At 42.7% G+C, this 16473-nt stretch overlaps 1 protein-coding gene across 6 annotated transcripts in view; it reads right to left on the bottom strand.

Moving 5' to 3' along the window:
• Positions 1–16473, bottom strand: part of LOC120917509 (transmembrane protein 272-like) — a 165516-nt gene that overhangs the window by 96220 nt on the left and 52823 nt on the right. For 3 of the 6 annotated variants that reach the window (XM_040328851.1, XM_040328852.1, XM_040328853.1), the window contains 4 exons: positions 13896–13955; positions 13618–13794; positions 12014–12177; positions 5665–5964 (listed from right to left, as the gene is read on the bottom strand). The exons of the other annotated variants lie outside the window; for them this stretch is intronic. In XM_040328851.1, coding sequence (XP_040184785.1) covers positions 5929–5964; positions 12014–12177; positions 13618–13794; positions 13896–13955 — 437 coding nt within the window. In that variant the 3' untranslated portion in view covers positions 5665–5928. Of the gene's footprint in view, positions 1–5664; positions 5965–12013; positions 12178–13617; positions 13795–13895; positions 13956–16473 lie in introns of those variants that run through there. 6 annotated transcript variants of the gene reach the window in all.

Raw genomic sequence — 16473 nt, 5'->3', positions numbered from 1 at the left:
ACGTTCAGTCCATGAGGGATGTAGCATTTAACCTTATGGATCCAAGCCATTTCAAGTCTTGAAATACTCCTAACCAGAGAACCCCCCCGCCAGTGTGGGGTATATTTGTCAATCCCCAAAAAAAACGTTTTAGAGGGGTCTTTGTTGTGTGATAGTAAATAATGTTTAGACACTGAATGGTTGGCGAATCCATTAAGTATGTTCGTAATATGCTCATTGAGCCTAACCGAAAGGGGTCTCTTGGTTCTGCCGATGTATTGCAGCCCGCACGGGCATTGGAGCAAGTAAACTACCCCCTCAGTGGAACAGGTAATGAATGGTTTAATCTTATGCTCCTCTGAGGTGGACGTAGAAGTGAAAACATGGGTCCGTCTATGTGTGCACCCATTAAGGGAGCACACCCGACAGTTCCTACATTGATAAAATCCTGTGTAGGAATCCAAAAATGTCATCCTTGGGGGAGGAGGTTCAATAACGTTAGGGGCCAATCTATGTCTCAGTGCTGAAGCACCTCTGAAGATGACCTGTGGTACAGAGGGTAAGACAGGCCCAAGTATGGGATCGTTTTTCAAGATATGCCAATGTTTCTTAACTAGTTGTTTTACACTGTGATGTTGAGTCGAGAAGGTAGTAAGAAATGGAACCATAGATAAATTATTTTCTTTGGGAGGTTTCATGGTAAGAAGAGTTTCTCTATCCAGTACTTTAACCTCCTCCAAAGTAGCCATAAGCGGGCCTAATGAATAGCCTTTTTCTAGAAACCTTTCAGTCAAGAGTCCACTTTGATTCAGGAACTCCTGATGATCAGTACAATTGCGCTTAATTCTCAGATATTGGCTCTTGGGAACGGACTGTAACCAGGACTTGTGATGACAGCTGTCAACTGGAATATATGAATTGCGGTCCGTTTTTTTGAAATGAGTAGATGTGACAAATTCATTATCCAAGATGGAAAAGTTCAAATCCAAAAAACTAATACTGGATTGGCTAGCCTCAAAATCTAAATGTATGCCCCTAGAGTTGTTGTTTAGAAACTCCATAAAGGCTTGTAGATCTTGAAGAGACCCCTCCCATAGGAGGAGGATGTCGTCAATGTACCTCCTCCACAGCTTAAGCTGGGGTGTCTGGCTAACATAGACATCGTCCTCCCATAAGGCCATAAAGAGGTTGGCCAAACTGGGGGCATACTTAGCCCCCATCGCCACACCTCTGTCTTGGCGGTAAAACTGGTTCTGAAACCAGAAGTAGTTTCTGGAGGCAGCAAAATGGAGCAGATCTAAGATGAAACAGATTTGTTCGTCAAACAGGCCAGAGTCACGCCTCAGATAGTATTCCATGGCAAATAAGCCTAGGTCATGCGGAATTATTGTATATAATGATGTAACGTCCGCAGTGACAAGCCATACGTTGGGAGATGGTTTAAGGCTAGACAGAATGTTGATGGTATGCCGGGAATCCTTAAGGTGTGATGGCATCGCTGCCACCAACGGCTGGAGAAAAAAGTCAATATACCTGCCCACCCGGGAAGTGAGGGAATCAATCCCACTCACTATGGGGCGTCCCGGGGGGCAGGTTTGGCTTTTATGGACCTTGGAGAGGTAGTATATTATTGGCGTTCTAGGAGCCAAAGGAACCAAATAGGCCCTCTCCTTTTTGGTAATGATACCTTCCCTAAAGCCATTCTTCACAATACGTTCAAGTTGTTCTGAATAATTCTTTTTAGGGTCGGATTTCAAGGGGGTATAGGTGTCACGATCCCCTAAAATCCTATTCATTTCCAATAGGTAATCAGATCGGTTAAGGACAACAATCCCTCCGCCTTTATCGGCAGGCCGAATAACAATATCCTTGTTATCACACAAAGAATTAAGGCCAGCCAAAAGGTCATGGTCAACTCTATTGTTTTTAACAGGAAGTTGTTCTAGATCTTTAAGGAGGGCATCTTTAAAAACCTTTATGGCGGGAGCCATAGTGGTTGAAGGATTATATAAAGATGCATTGGATAAACCGGTATGCACAAAACCCCCCAATTGGTTTTGATTATTGGGGATAGGATTGGAAATCATATACCTCTTGATATGTACTTTACGTATAAATTTGTGAATATCGATGTAGGTTTCAAATTTATTTAATTTTCGGGGTAAAACGTATTTGAGGCCTTTATCTAAAATAAGTTTCTCAGCTTGGTTCAAGGCAACAGTACTCAGATTATAGATTCCTGATCCTGCTAAAACTTTTGCCTTTTTGACTCGTACCCTTCTCCCTCCTCTGACTCCTCTCCTGGGTCGCCCGCACGTTTCACGCCCTGACTGGGCCTGTGAAAACCCCACTGCTGGGGGGTTGGACCAGAGGAGCCCACACTGTTCTGGGGGTAGGCAATGTTAACAACCTCAGACAAGCTCCCTTGTAATGGGTAATTAACAGTATTCCTACCAAAGTATTCAATTGGTCCCTCCTTGTCTCGGAGGGGGTAAAAGCGGTTTTGTGTATCCACCTGGTAAGAGAAATCCTTATCTTGTGTGCTAGGAGGGTTATACTGACTCAAGCCTGCATGATGACCATAATTAGAAGGTTGAAAATAAGGAGGACCCTGAGAAGGAGGAAAAAAAGGGGGGGGGGGTGGTGGACCACTAATATATTGTGGATAAGCTTGGGAGTAGGTTGGAGGTGGGCGCCCCTGATTGGGATAAGTATGGGTATAAGAATTACCCCGATTGCCACCCTTACCTGGGCCATGTGATGGTTTTGAATTCCTAGGTGGAAGGGGTTGTGGGTGTGGCTGTGAAGAACCACCCCTACCTTGATTGGGTGCCCTAAAGGGGGATGAATGTGAACCCCTTCTCCTGGCACCCTGGAAAGAGGGGCGACCCTTTATTAGAGGTTGGGGTTCAGTAGTATGGGTAGCCGAAGCGGATGTCCGCAACTGATTAGTTTCCATCTCGGCTTCCCCGTTTCTGATCCTGTTTACCTCCAAAATTCTCTTTTGCCAAGAGAAAACCTCTCCAATATGATAGTCTGAGAGATCTCTGTTATATTTTTTCTTTTTCTTATTTTTCTGATCTCTCTCCTCTTTCTCCAAAAATTTAGAAAGGGACTGTGATTTGTCCTTATACTCTACGGTCTCACGTAAGGGGACAAGCTTCTCTGCAATGGTTTTGATCTCCTCGTCTAGTCTGGTGAGTTTAACACGCTTCCTAGCAATCAAAAAACAGAGAAATTTGACCCCAGCATCATTGAAATATTTAAACCAGTCATCAAGCTGGGTGTCACCCTTCTGAGGTGCAACTTCCCATCTGAGACTGCGTGGGACCATGTTTTCTTCAAAGTAAGTTTCTAAGTAGGCTATATCCCACTGAGTGTGGGTTTCTGATATAGTCAGATTTTTGAGTCTGGTAAAGATACCGGTTAGATCACCCTCATCGTCTTTGTATGACTCAAAGACCCCTGAGGTGTCGACCTTTTTGGAAGCCCTATAATCAAAAACATCCATAGTGAATAAAAAGCTGCAGTAACTGGGTATATACAAGAATAAAAAGGAAAAATATGATACTGCGCTAACTAACTAAACAAACAAAAAATATGTGAGCTGCAACAAAAATTGTGATATACACACAATGTACATAAGAGAAGAAAAAATCAGTTGCGCTAAACCATAAGTGAGTAAGAAAATAAGTGAGTAAAAAATAAATTGATATAAATAATGTCCATAAAGTCCAATGAACAAAAAAATTTGTAGTATAAATTCACATCGCGTGAGTGAAATATTGAATGAAAAAATATTAAATCCCATACACAACGTGACTAGCAAGTATAGAATCCTCCACCAGTGAATGGATGAATAATTGATTATGCGCTTACCAGATAGGCAAGCAAACAAGGCTTGCAGCTGGAACCCCCAGCTAGGGTCTTTATCAGGAACTGCTTTTTATAGGTAAAAGTAAAAAAAAAAGACTATAAAACCACTTTAAGATCTAATTATGGCCATATACTGTCGGTAATTATAAATGATCAATCAAACGTAGGTTTGAATAAACCCTTTCTTGAAATGTATTGTGTGACACAAGAGAAAAACATTGAACACACCTTTTTGATGGAAACAAGCAGCCCAATAAGAGCAACCAATTTATATAGAAAACGGGCCAGATTCTCAAAGAGATACGACGGTGTATCTCCTGATACACCGTCGTATCTCTGAGTTCGGCCGGTCGTATCTATGCGACTGATTCATGGAATCAGTTACGCATAGATATGCCTAAGATCCGACAGGTGTAAGTGACTTACACCGTCGGATCCTAACTGCAATTTTAAAATGGCCGCTGGGGGCGTTCTCGCTGATTTGCGCCAAGAATATGTAAATCAGCGAGATACGCCAATTCACGAACGTACGCGGGCCCGACGCAGTCACTTTACGCCGTTTACGTAAGGGTTTTCCCGGCGTATAGTTACCCCTGCTTCTATGAGGCGCAGCCAATGCTAAGTATGGTCGTCGTTCCCGCGTCAAATTTTGAAATTTAACGTCGTTTGCGTACGTCGATTCACAAAAGCGCTGGACGCAAGTTACGCTCACGCCGAAACCAATGACGTCCTAGCGACGTCATTGATAGCAATGCACGGCGGGAAAATTCACGGACAGCACATGCGCAGTTAAATCAGCGCGGGGACGCGCCTGATTTAAATAATACACTCCCCCTAGCCGCGGAATTTGAATTCCGCCGGAGGATTTACGATACGACGCCGCAAGTTTTGAGGTAAGTGTTTTGTGATTTACCCACTTGCCTCAAAAACTTGCGGCGGCAGATCTTAAATCACATAGGTTACGCGCATCTAAAGACCTGCTAACCTATGTGAATCTGGCCCAACATATTTATATACATTTATATACACACTGTATATAAGATTTTTCACCAAAACAACTTATATTGTATGTACATATACAACGTAGTTGCATGTACGACCAACATGAAAAGTAACACTTGGTATGAATTTCCCCTTCCTTGCACATTATCCACACAATTGTAGTACTATTCCGTTTGTGTATGATAAAATGCAGAAGATGCATCACATACAAGTTCATTCTTAAACTTTCTATTCATCATAGATTTTGTTCGGCAGATTTTGTATGGCCCATCCATGTTTACTCAGATTTATTTCTAATCCACACCATTCAGTAACCAGATACGTTTGGTAAATACTGGACCTGCAAACTGCCCACCCACCCACATATTGTTACTGCCTTCAAAAAGATGCTGGAAAAAAACTTAAACATATTCAAGACATTTATTTTGATTCAAAACAAAGTTTTAGACTTTTTCAAACATGAATGAAAATGTAAGGCCCTGTACACACGATCAGTCCGTTTTAGACTGAAGTTCAGTTTCATTGGTCCAAACCGACCGTGTGTGGGCCCCATCGGTCCGTTATCGAAAAATTTAGAACTTGCTTTAAAATTGAACGGATGGACGCCTAACCGATAGGTCAAAACCGACGGTTAGTACGCAAAAGCATCGGTTCAAAACCCGCGTATGCTCAGAATCAAGTCGACGCATGCTTGGAAGCATTGAACTTAATTTTTCTCAGCACGTCGTTGTGTTTTACGCCACCGCGTTGGACTTGATCGTTTTTTTAACTGATGGTGTGTAGGCGCATCAGACCATCAGTCAGCTTCATCGGTTAACCGATGAAACTGAACTTCAGTCCGTTTTAATCGGTTTAGACTGATCGTGTGTACAGGGCCTTAGAATTGTTCTTTCCTTTTTAACACTTTATACAGTGCTTTAAGTAGTAACCAATATGATGCATATTATAATCTGTTTTATAACTTAAGAAACATAAATGTCTGTATACATGGGTTATATCTTCACCCCGTGAATCCACCATTTCTGTTCATAAACCAGTTCCATTGCCAGAGATGCTTCCTTTGGATTAGGTTTAGGTATAATAAGCTGCTTCGTTGGTATCTGCTGACTAAAATATAAAAGCATGGGATAACTTAAAACTCAGGAATTATACAGGAATCTTATTTTACTCTAAAGCCTCATACACAGGATCGGACTTCCATCGGACAAATCCGTGGATTTTTGCCTGAAGGACGTTGTCCGTGAAGTTGTTCTGCATAAAGACGGCAGAAATTTTTCAGCCAACATACACCAAACTTCGTGTTTTTTCAGCTCTTTACCGCCACCCTTTGGGCAACTTCTGCTATGGTTGCCTGATGTTTAGCATTGGTTCGAAGAATGCGTGTTTGTACTTTGGATTTTTGTCCGACGGACTTGTGTACACGCGATCGGATAATGCGACGGAACACATTTGTTGTCAGACAATTTGGGAATATGCACAGCCAACATTTGTTGTCGGAAATTCTGGCAACAATTGTTCGATGGAGCATACATACGGTCGGATTATACGACAAAACACGGCCATCGGATAATTGTTGTCGGAATATCCGATCGTGTGTAGGGGCCTTTAGATTGGTAATCTTTATTTATAGAGTGGTAAGAATGTAAAACTCACTTCCACAGTTAGTGGTGTCAGAGGGGAGTGTAGATAAATTCAAAAAACTTTTAGATGTGTTTTTTAAGGCCCGTACACACGATCGGATATTCTGACAACAATTGTCCGATGGACGTGTTTTGTCGGATAATCCGACCATCTGCATGCTCCATCAGACAATTGTTGTCGGAATTTCAGACAACAAATGTTGGCTGTGCATGCTCTCAAATTGTCCGACAACAAATGTGATTATCCGATCATGTGTACACAAATCCTTCGGACTAAATTCCAAAGTACAAACACGCATGCTCCGAAACAATGCTAAACATCAGACAACAATAGCAGAAGTTGCCCAAAGGGTGGCGGTAAAGAGATGAAAAACCACATTGTTTGATGTATGTTGGCTGAAAATGTTCTGCCGTCTGTATGCAGAATAAGTTCACAGGCAACGCCCTTCAGACAAAAATCCTTGGATTTGTCCGATGGAAGTCTGATCCTGTGTATAAGGCTTTAGTGAACACCATGTACAAGAATATGGAAAACAGTAGTCCCACACACGCACAAATTGAACTGGATGCATTAGTATCTTTATTCAACCTTACCAACTATGTACAGTAACTATGTAAGAGTAAAGCCAAACAGACTTGAGGGCTAACCTCTGCTTAAGATTTAAATCGCACTTCCGGTTTGCCAGATTATTGTGCTCTCTTCAGACAATATTTAGCTCGTCACCCCTGTTGCTCTCTGTATCTTTGCTACCACTTGTTACTGACCTTTGGCTTGTTTACTAAGGTCTGCTTGATCTCTATGTCCTATATCTGCTACTGAACCCCAGCTTTCTCACCTGCTGGTGGGGTGATCCTGAGGACCGTGACCTGCTACTAACCTGCAGCAAAACCCATCTCCACCGTCAGAAGCTCTAGGAACACAAATTAGTGCTTAGACTCCACCTCAGGTGAGCTTGTGCCATCTACCAGGTTGACCTGCTGCTGTACTTATCCTACTGGTCAGTGGGGGCATTTCTACTGTTATAGCTACTGGTGTCCGAGCCTGACCCCTGACCATGACAATTATACTGCAGCTTACCAATTCATTTGTTTTATTATTTGGCTTTCTTACCTTTTTTTTTTAACCTTGTGATCTAGCCAGTGAGTCTGTTATTTTTCCACAGAACAAGCTGTAGCAGTTAGATGGTTGAGACAAACCATTTTCCACTGACTGGGGAGCTTACAATGGTCAGTACTGTTTCCCATTATTATACTCTAGAGTGATTAGGATGACTTAAAAGAGTTAGGCCCCATACACACGAGAGGATCCATCCGCTGAAAAATCTCAGCGGATCGGTTTCAGCGGATAGATCCCCTGGTGTGTACGTTCCAGCGGATATTTATCCGCGGATATTTCCGATTTCCAGCAGATAAAAATTTGTAGACATGCTAACAAATCTATCTGCTGGAATCGGCTCCAGCGGATCGATCCGGTGGTCTGTACAGACTCACCGGATCGATCCGTCCGAACCCATCCCTCGCATGCGTCGAAATGATTCGACGCATGCGTGGATATCCTTATATGACAGCGTCGCGCACGTCGCCGCGTCATCATCGCGGCGACGGCGCGACACGTCACCGCGATGGGAATTCGGCGCGGATTTTGATCCGATGGTGTGTACACTCCATCGGATCAAAATCCTCTGAGGATTTATCCGCGGATACGGTCCGGCGGACCGTATCCGCGGATCAATCCTATCGTGTGTACCAGGCCTAACTTCACCCGTAGGAGTGAGTTTGGTATAGAGGAACGTGACTGGCCTGCACAGAGTCCTGACCTCAACCTGATAGAACACCTTTGGGAGGAATTAGAGCGGAGTCTGCGAGCCAGGCCTTCTCGTCCAACATTAGTGCCTGACTTCACAAATGCGTTTCTGGAAGAATGGTCAAACATTCCCATAGACACACTCCTAAACCTTGTGGACAGCCTTCCCAGAAGAGTTGAAGCATTTATAGCTGCAAAGGGTGGTCCAACTCAATATTGAACCCTGCACACTAAGACTGGGATGCCATTAAAGGTCATGTGCGTGTAAAGGCAGATGTCCCAATACTTTTGGCAATATAATGTATACTGTATATGTAGCACCCTTCTAGTTTAGAATTGGCTGCTGGGAAGATTTCATTTGGCTCCTCTGTAAACAGCGGAGCAGGGATTGATTGCTCGGGGCTGCTCAAGCTTTCACAGGTTGGTTTTCTGTTACTTCCCCTGTCATCTAGAGCAATGGTTCTCAACTCCAGTTCTCAAGTACCCCCAACAGGTCATGTTTTCAGGCTTTCCATTATTCTGCACAGGTGATTTGATCAGTTTCACTGTCTTAGTAATTGCCACAGCCGTTTCATCTGAGGGAAATACTAAAAACATGACCTGTTGGGGGGTACTTGAGGACTGAAGTTGAGAAACATTGATCTATAGGCTTCTAAAAGCATAGCTGGAGGGAGAACAGGACAGGCAGCCTGAATATTTATGAGATGTCAACCAATCCTTGGGGAGGTGTGCCCAGAAGATGGAGGGAGAACCCGTAAGTAGTCTGAGGCCTATGTAGCAGGGTGCAGTGTTCCTGGGTCAAGTCCTGCAGAAGGAGACCCCTGTGCAAATGCTCAGCCCCTGTGGCATGGACGCTAGAGAAACCAGAGTAAAGACAATGAGGTCCCAGCTATGCTTTGCTGAGGGGGCTACCACAGAGCTTTTGTTCAGGGATTGAGCTGGGTCAGGAGGAGGCTCACTGGAGAGAGTCAGGAGGAAGTTGGTGGGAAGAAGTACAACTGTCCTGTGGTGGTGTAAGTCCTGAGTGAGTAAATTATCCCCTCCCCCTTCCTTTTTTATACTGAGGACTTCTACGGGAGTGCAGGTCACCATCAGAAAAAGTAATCCTGTGGGACAGTCAAGTGCAGTCAGTAGTGTGTGGATAGCAAGCACAACCAGCGAAGTAAATTTGTTCCAGTTACAGTTTACCAGGGGTATCCCATACCTTCTATCCTCATCCAAGTTCTTGTTCTAAAAAAAAACTAAAAACATTCCCTAAACTGTTTCCTGAGCCAGTGAATAAATGATAAAAATGCTGTGTGCCTGGATGTGTGCGCTACAAATAGGATATAGGACCAAATTCACCAACAGCTCCTCAGAGAGTGTGCTACATATGCAGTATGATTAAAGGTTAGTGGCCCAACCCTCCCGAGGGGGGTCAATCTGTGCAAAGGAGCTGTGTGGAGCACGTTGCTCCTTACTGTCCATGCTGGGACAGTGAAAGTCTGAGCCTGTAAGGATGTAGTAGCAGGGAGCTGCAGGAGAAACCGTCAGAGTTGAGGAAGGTTCAGCGTTTAGTGCACAAGCACTGGGACTGTGTGTTTGACGGTCTGGAAGGCCAAGGCAGGAGGCCTAAGCAGAGATACTACAGGGAAGAGCCACAAGGTTGAGTACGGTTTGTCACAATAATTGCGAGAACCCCTGCGAGGGATACTATTCTGATGAACTTTTATTTTCTTTTCAATAAAAGTGGGCAGAAAAAGCCCTAAAACAGACTTTGAGGAGTTGAATGGCGTGGACTCACAGTTTGGCACTACCAATGAGCTAAAATACTGAATATCATCACAATATATAATATTTGAAATCATGAGCAGAGTTTACTAATATACACATCTCCAACAAAAGTCTATTTTTATCATTTGTATATTCCTCTAGCTGTACATTAATAAAATACTCACATTTTTCCTACTTTACTTCTGTAGCGCTCACCCCAGAAGGAGCCACTGGTTGATTTTGGGATCGGCCTACTAAGTTACCCTGGCGTTGTCTAGGGGTGTAGTTGTGAGAACAGAGGTAGTGAGCGAAGGTCCAGACAGTGAATAAAGGTTTTCTCAATGCTTTATTTTCCAGTCCAAACACGGCCAACATCAACATCAATAGGGAAGATCAAGGTTGATGAGGGAGAGAAAAAGAGAACCTTGCAGTATCAGGCCTGGATATTAAATGGAGCAGTCAGCACTGCTCTGCATAGTACCAATTTGTAACTCGTCGCTACTCTATCTGAGTGGGTAAAGTGCCCCCGGACAGACCCCTTTGCATAAGTCTGGCAGCCAAGGTGTCACTTAGGATTTCTGGGGGGATGCAGGCCTGTCTCACGGGCCAATTACAATTACTGAGCTAGGTAGATAAATGAAGCAAATCCTCCCAGTAAATTTCTGCGTTGGTCACCAGATGACAGCAACATACCTGTCAGTACTCTGGTCACCGGATCCCCAATTGGTTTGTTCAGGCTCTGTTGGACGACCTGCCTCTGGGTCCTCCTCAAACCGACTCCCCAATCGTACGGCACCCAGCCTGAGATCCTTTCAGTGGAACCGGGAACCCAGCAAGTCACTGGGGTCCCCTTGTACCTCCGGATGAGGGTTTTCGTAGACTGCAACTTTGGCCAGGTGGGCCACGCCGGCGGGGTCCATGGATGCGCGCACCCTGAAGGTGGATGCCGCACCTGGAATGGGGACCTCGCGAAGATTTTAGAACACATGACACCTGTCCCAAATATACCCTTCCCCAGCATGCCTTGCAAGGAAGAAACTTCTCTAATTGGCTGCTGGGGAAAACTTGCTCTGCCAGAACCCCTCTGGCGCCAACCGCTGGCCAGGGATGATATTGCATTCCTGGACCACAGACTGACCCAGTGGACATTTCTGGAATGACAGGAGTCCCAAATTTAAACAAATAGTGAATGGGAGCAAAGTAACTCTCCCATTCCCCACTAACTTTAGCGTAGTGCCCATACTGAAAGTAAGGGGGCACTACACTTCTCATATTTTTTAATTGTTGATCCTGCAATATTTTTCTAGGTAAGTATTTACCTGCAAATTCTTGCCAAAAAGCATGTACAGTAGCTGAGATGTTCTACAGGGCTGGGAAAGGGGTGAAAGGAGTGATGTTCTGTGGTGATGGGAGAGGGATAGCAGTAGAGATGCTCTGTGAGGATGGGAGAGGGGTGACAGGAGTGATGTTCTGCAGGGCTGGAAGCGGGGTGAAAAGAGTGATGTTTTGAAGGAATGGGAATCCCTCCCTTCCATCACCCTTAACCCCCCCCCCCCCAATGTGTGCAGGGGGGAAATGTGCATGTGGAAATCTTTACACAGAGAGGGTCAATGTCTATGGGGTAGGGGGCAATGTGTGTGGAGGCGGAGTTGAGGGGATTCATACACAGGGGGCAGGGTGTGCAGGGGAAAAGGGGGCAATATGTACAGGAAGGTTGGAAATGTGAACAGAGGGGGAGCAGTGTGTAGAGAAAGACAGAATGTACACTGGGGATATGTAGAGGGAAAATGGGGACAGTGTGTACAGTCAGTGAATTTAATTTGCTCTAAATCTCAAGATTTTACATTGTTTCCAATCAGAATCTATTAGGCCATGGTCCATTATCAATTTAATTTAAACATTCCCACATCTCTCAATAAATCCTTATGGATTTTATGTGCGTTGTTTTTAAAATCCTTACCCTCAATCCTAGGCCGCAACCACAGCAAGTGCGCAGGCAGATCAGGAATACAGCAAGACATAAAAAGACGTATTCAAAGATCAAGATTCGAAATGCAAATGTATAAACTGTATCATCACAGTCTCTAGGGCTGACTTGGTAGATTCTAAACACCCAGACACTTCCTAGAATGAGAAGCAAAATATTAGATCTGTTCACATCTTGCTTTCATAAATGGAAACGTTTGTACGGTACAATGGGATTCTACACCAAAACACAGCCAGCAAAAACATATAAGACCAATATTGATGTAGCACCGGCTTAGTATTGCCTCTGTAATATATGCAGAGTATTGCTTTCTGAAATATTGCATTTCATTTTCTGGCTAAACTGATAGCAGGAGGAGAGGATTGGGTACAACCGCAGGATTGAAGGCAGATTGGGCCCTGCTGTAGCCAAGAAGGAAGCCCACCCTTAACAACAAAAACAAGGAAGGACGGGATTGGATAGCAGCCCAGGAGAGCTGTGATTGGGGGGAGAGAGAGGAGGACACATGAGAAGAGACAGACGGACATTGTGTGAGCCAGACAGAAAAAGGATCCCATGTGCTTGTCTCCTAAACACTTCCAGAGCCTGTGTTGCTGAACACTCGAGAGGGGGGTTTGCAGTCTGTTATTCTGCCTGATTACTGAAGATGTGCAGCGAACAGTGCAGTAAAATATCTAGAGACAAATTTCAGTACTGCAGCAATCATCATCATTATCCTTTTTGGAGGTTTCTGTGGCATGTGTTGCACCCATCACCATCCAGTCGACTGAAGATATATCAAGTGCATCTAATGGTGAGAGATCTTCTGGCATCCTTGTGTAAGTGGATCTTGCTTAATCCTGCTAGGTCCTATTTACCGCTAATGCAGCTCTATCTGAAGGTGGATCACCACATCTGTCAATCTTTGTTACCATGTGACACTTTGTGAAGATACCCCTTTCCATTCTGTGGATTACAAATATTACTTCACAAAAGTCTGAGTACTCAAACACATGATTTAAAGGGCCCCAACGCTGGCAGACTCTGTGTTTGTCTGAATAGAATGCCCACTGGCCAGTGGTTAGCTAGAACCTACAAGACCTAGATAGAAACTTATAGTCAGTAACATCACTTTTGGGAAATTGCTGAACATTATTTTTGTATTGTATTGAAACATTTTGTTCACCACTCATTCAGTGCATTTCAGGCAAGGCCTCCCACTGGCGGTTAAAGTGAACGAACACCAATCTTGTTTTCATTTACTGAGCAGTGGTATTATATCATTGCATTTTGGTATTCTGTTAATCAGTTTATCTCTTTTCAGGGTGGGAAGGATTACTCTGTGTCTTCCTGTTCTCGTGAAAAACTCACAGGGGCAGAAAGTTAAAAAAAAATAAAATAATCATAAAAAAGCTTACGCAATTTTTAGTTATTACCTACTCTATCCAAGACTAAAAAAACATAGCTTAAGTTAGGCTTTAAGGGGAAGTATAAGTAATGCAAATGCTTTGGGGATTTGGAAGACTGGCACCTTCTGTACGTATAGATATGCATCTCCATCTGTGTGATATAGTGCAATATATTTTTCATACATATACCTGCAATGAACCAGCACAGTGAAAAGAGAACCAGAATTCCCTCTATGGCATACATTAACTTCTCAAAGACCAATTTCAGCGGTAAAAGCACAAATCCAACTAAATGAACTGCACCAGCCACTATTAGATAGATTGGGATCATGGGCTCAATGCTGCATTTATCGATGTATGAAGTCCCTGTTGGCAAGAAAGAATACATTAATCACACACATTGTATTATAAAACTAGTAATATAATTACTTATGTGTAATTGGAAACAAATCAAATGTTGCAATTACCTATGACAATCATGGCTATGCTGAGCGCTGTCCAGATTACCACAGAGCATATCTGTGAACCTGAAATTGTATCAAATGGTATGTTAATTGTGAACAGTTATACCACAAAGCTAATAAAATGATGAAGCAAAATAATAACAGCATCATAATAATCAACAGCAAAACCATCAATAATTTGGATAACTAATAAAAGTAATTAGCTTATTCAAAACCATCAACCCAGATATTCATTTTTATTTGTTTAGTGTTTCCCAAATTGAAGTGATGCACTCATATGGGAAAGCAGGCGGTAATAAGATAGAGCCACAATTCATTTTAAACTTATGATAAGAGAAATTGACAACAGACCACTTGCTGGATAATAACGGCCGCGGATGTTTATTGTTGTTTTAATTAAATAATAAATATGTAAATATATAAATAAATAATATAAATAGGGTAACCAATAATTTAATATATTAAAATATGTACAGCTTTTAGCAATCCTAGCCACTACGGCCCAGGCTGCAAATTACCCAACCAAGCTTATCAACATCCATCCTCCTATAAGCATTATTCCTCTTTTTTTTTTTTTTTTTTTTTATAAAAAACTTTATTTATTGAAATTAGAAACTTATAACAACCACAAGTCCCCCTCTGCACACGCAAAGGTGACCCAAACACACAACAACATCCGCGACATAATGAAAAACAGGGGAGGGGGGGTGGGGGAAAACACCACAGTTCTTCTGTCCTCTGGAGCGACTGAGCTGTGAAGCCACGGACCTCTGTTTATATAGCCCTAACCCTAAGCCGGTTCAGGCGAGTTCAAGCCACTTTTGTGCGGTCTTTTTTTCTGCCTGGCAGCAGGGGTGACCTATCAGTGACCTGGCTTTGAGCGGGCTTTCCAAGTCACAGAGGGGTCAGTGAACCTTCTTCCCCTGCAACCTGTGAGCCCGCCAAAACTACCTGAGGGGATAATAGCTGACAAATTAATCTACTAAATTCATTTATTAAATTAATTAAAACCCCTTCTTCCGCCACTTTCCCATGAGAAAAAGGGGTCAGAGGCTGCCATTAACCTTTTTCTTTCACTCCTTCCTGCTTTCCTGAGGGTTTCCCTCAGTTGCAATGGCAGCTTCTGCACCCGAAGGGGGGTGACATTGCAGGATCTCTGGACAGGTAAGTGTCCTTATATTTAGAGTCAGCAGCTACTTAGGACTGTGTAGGGCTGACAAAGAAACATCAAACAGCAGAGCAGCACAATAGAGATAAAGGGGCTTGTTTCTAGAATTTCCCAATACAACAGATTCCTGTACAAGATATTCGTATTTTTTTTATGGTCATTTACCACAGGCCACATATACTTCACAAGGGCCTTAGTTATAATTGAGATGATTCTTCCATTCTGCTTTGAAAAATTCAGTCCTTTGAGTTTATTGCCATGTAATCCAGCTGCTTTCATTTATTTATTTTTATTTTAATGTTGTCTGCTTAGCTCAGCTGCATATACAGTGCATGGTACTTTATCAATCGGACATTTTTCCCTGTATATATTTTGTACCATATAAATGTTCTAATTTTCCACCAATGGCTTCAACAGATTACATTAGGAAGTTCTTTATAGAGGATCATTCTAAATTCTGGCCACATGAATTGCCAGCAAATGACCAGAGTGATGTTTACTTAAATTTGTTTCTGTACATTATGCACATTATGTGTTCACGTAATAACGTAATTTGTGGTCAGTTCGTTTAGTTTCTAACAATGACAGTTCACATCCTTCTGTTAGTGTGAAGATAGAGGCTGTTCCTTAAACGGAGTGAGAAATTACAATGGTACTTTACTCAAACCTGCAAACTTGCTCAATGTGCTCCCCTATGTCTTTGAAGAAATACCACCTTTGCCTAACTTTACCTGCACATTTGTGAATACTAAATGGGATAGCAGACGGGAATAACCTTACACTTCAATAACTAAGCAAACAATAAATAAATAAATAAGAGACAAAGACCACTGCTGGATTTTAAAGGCCGCGGTTTATTTAATATTGGTTTCAAAATATTGTGATAATTAATATCAACAGCGTGTAAATAAATAATCATCAATATAAAGCTTTTAAAGCTAACCTTGCCATTACAGCTCAGGTTGCCAACACAATTACCCAGCTAGAACAACGGTGCCCAACTTTATAGCAGATAACTTTCCTGGATAAAATAATATGAGCATAGCTAGTCCCCCTTTGCTTTTAAAAGATTTTTTTTTTTAAAAACTTTATTATATATATATATATATATATAAAACAAAAAATTTTTTTTTTTTTTTGCAAAGGTGACACTACCACATACCAATAACCGCGACAAGGTATTTTTTTTTTTTTTTTTTTTAACAAAAAAGGGGGAGGGAGGGGGGGGAAGAACACCACAGCTCCAAGTCTTCTGAGGCGAATGAGCCTGGACTGGACGGAACCCGCTTTAAATAGCCCAGAACGGGCTATAATCCACAGGTTCCGACCAGTTTAAACTGGATCTTCCCGGGCTTTCTGACCAGAAGCCCAGGAGGGTCATTCAAAGTTCAAAAAAGCCCGCCAGGTTCCCTC

This window comes from Rana temporaria, chromosome 11, assembly GCF_905171775.1.
Source record: "Rana temporaria chromosome 11, aRanTem1.1, whole genome shotgun sequence".
Lineage (NCBI taxonomy): Eukaryota > Metazoa > Chordata > Amphibia > Anura > Ranidae > Rana > Rana temporaria.
This window is presented reverse-complemented; position numbering and strand designations above follow the sequence as displayed.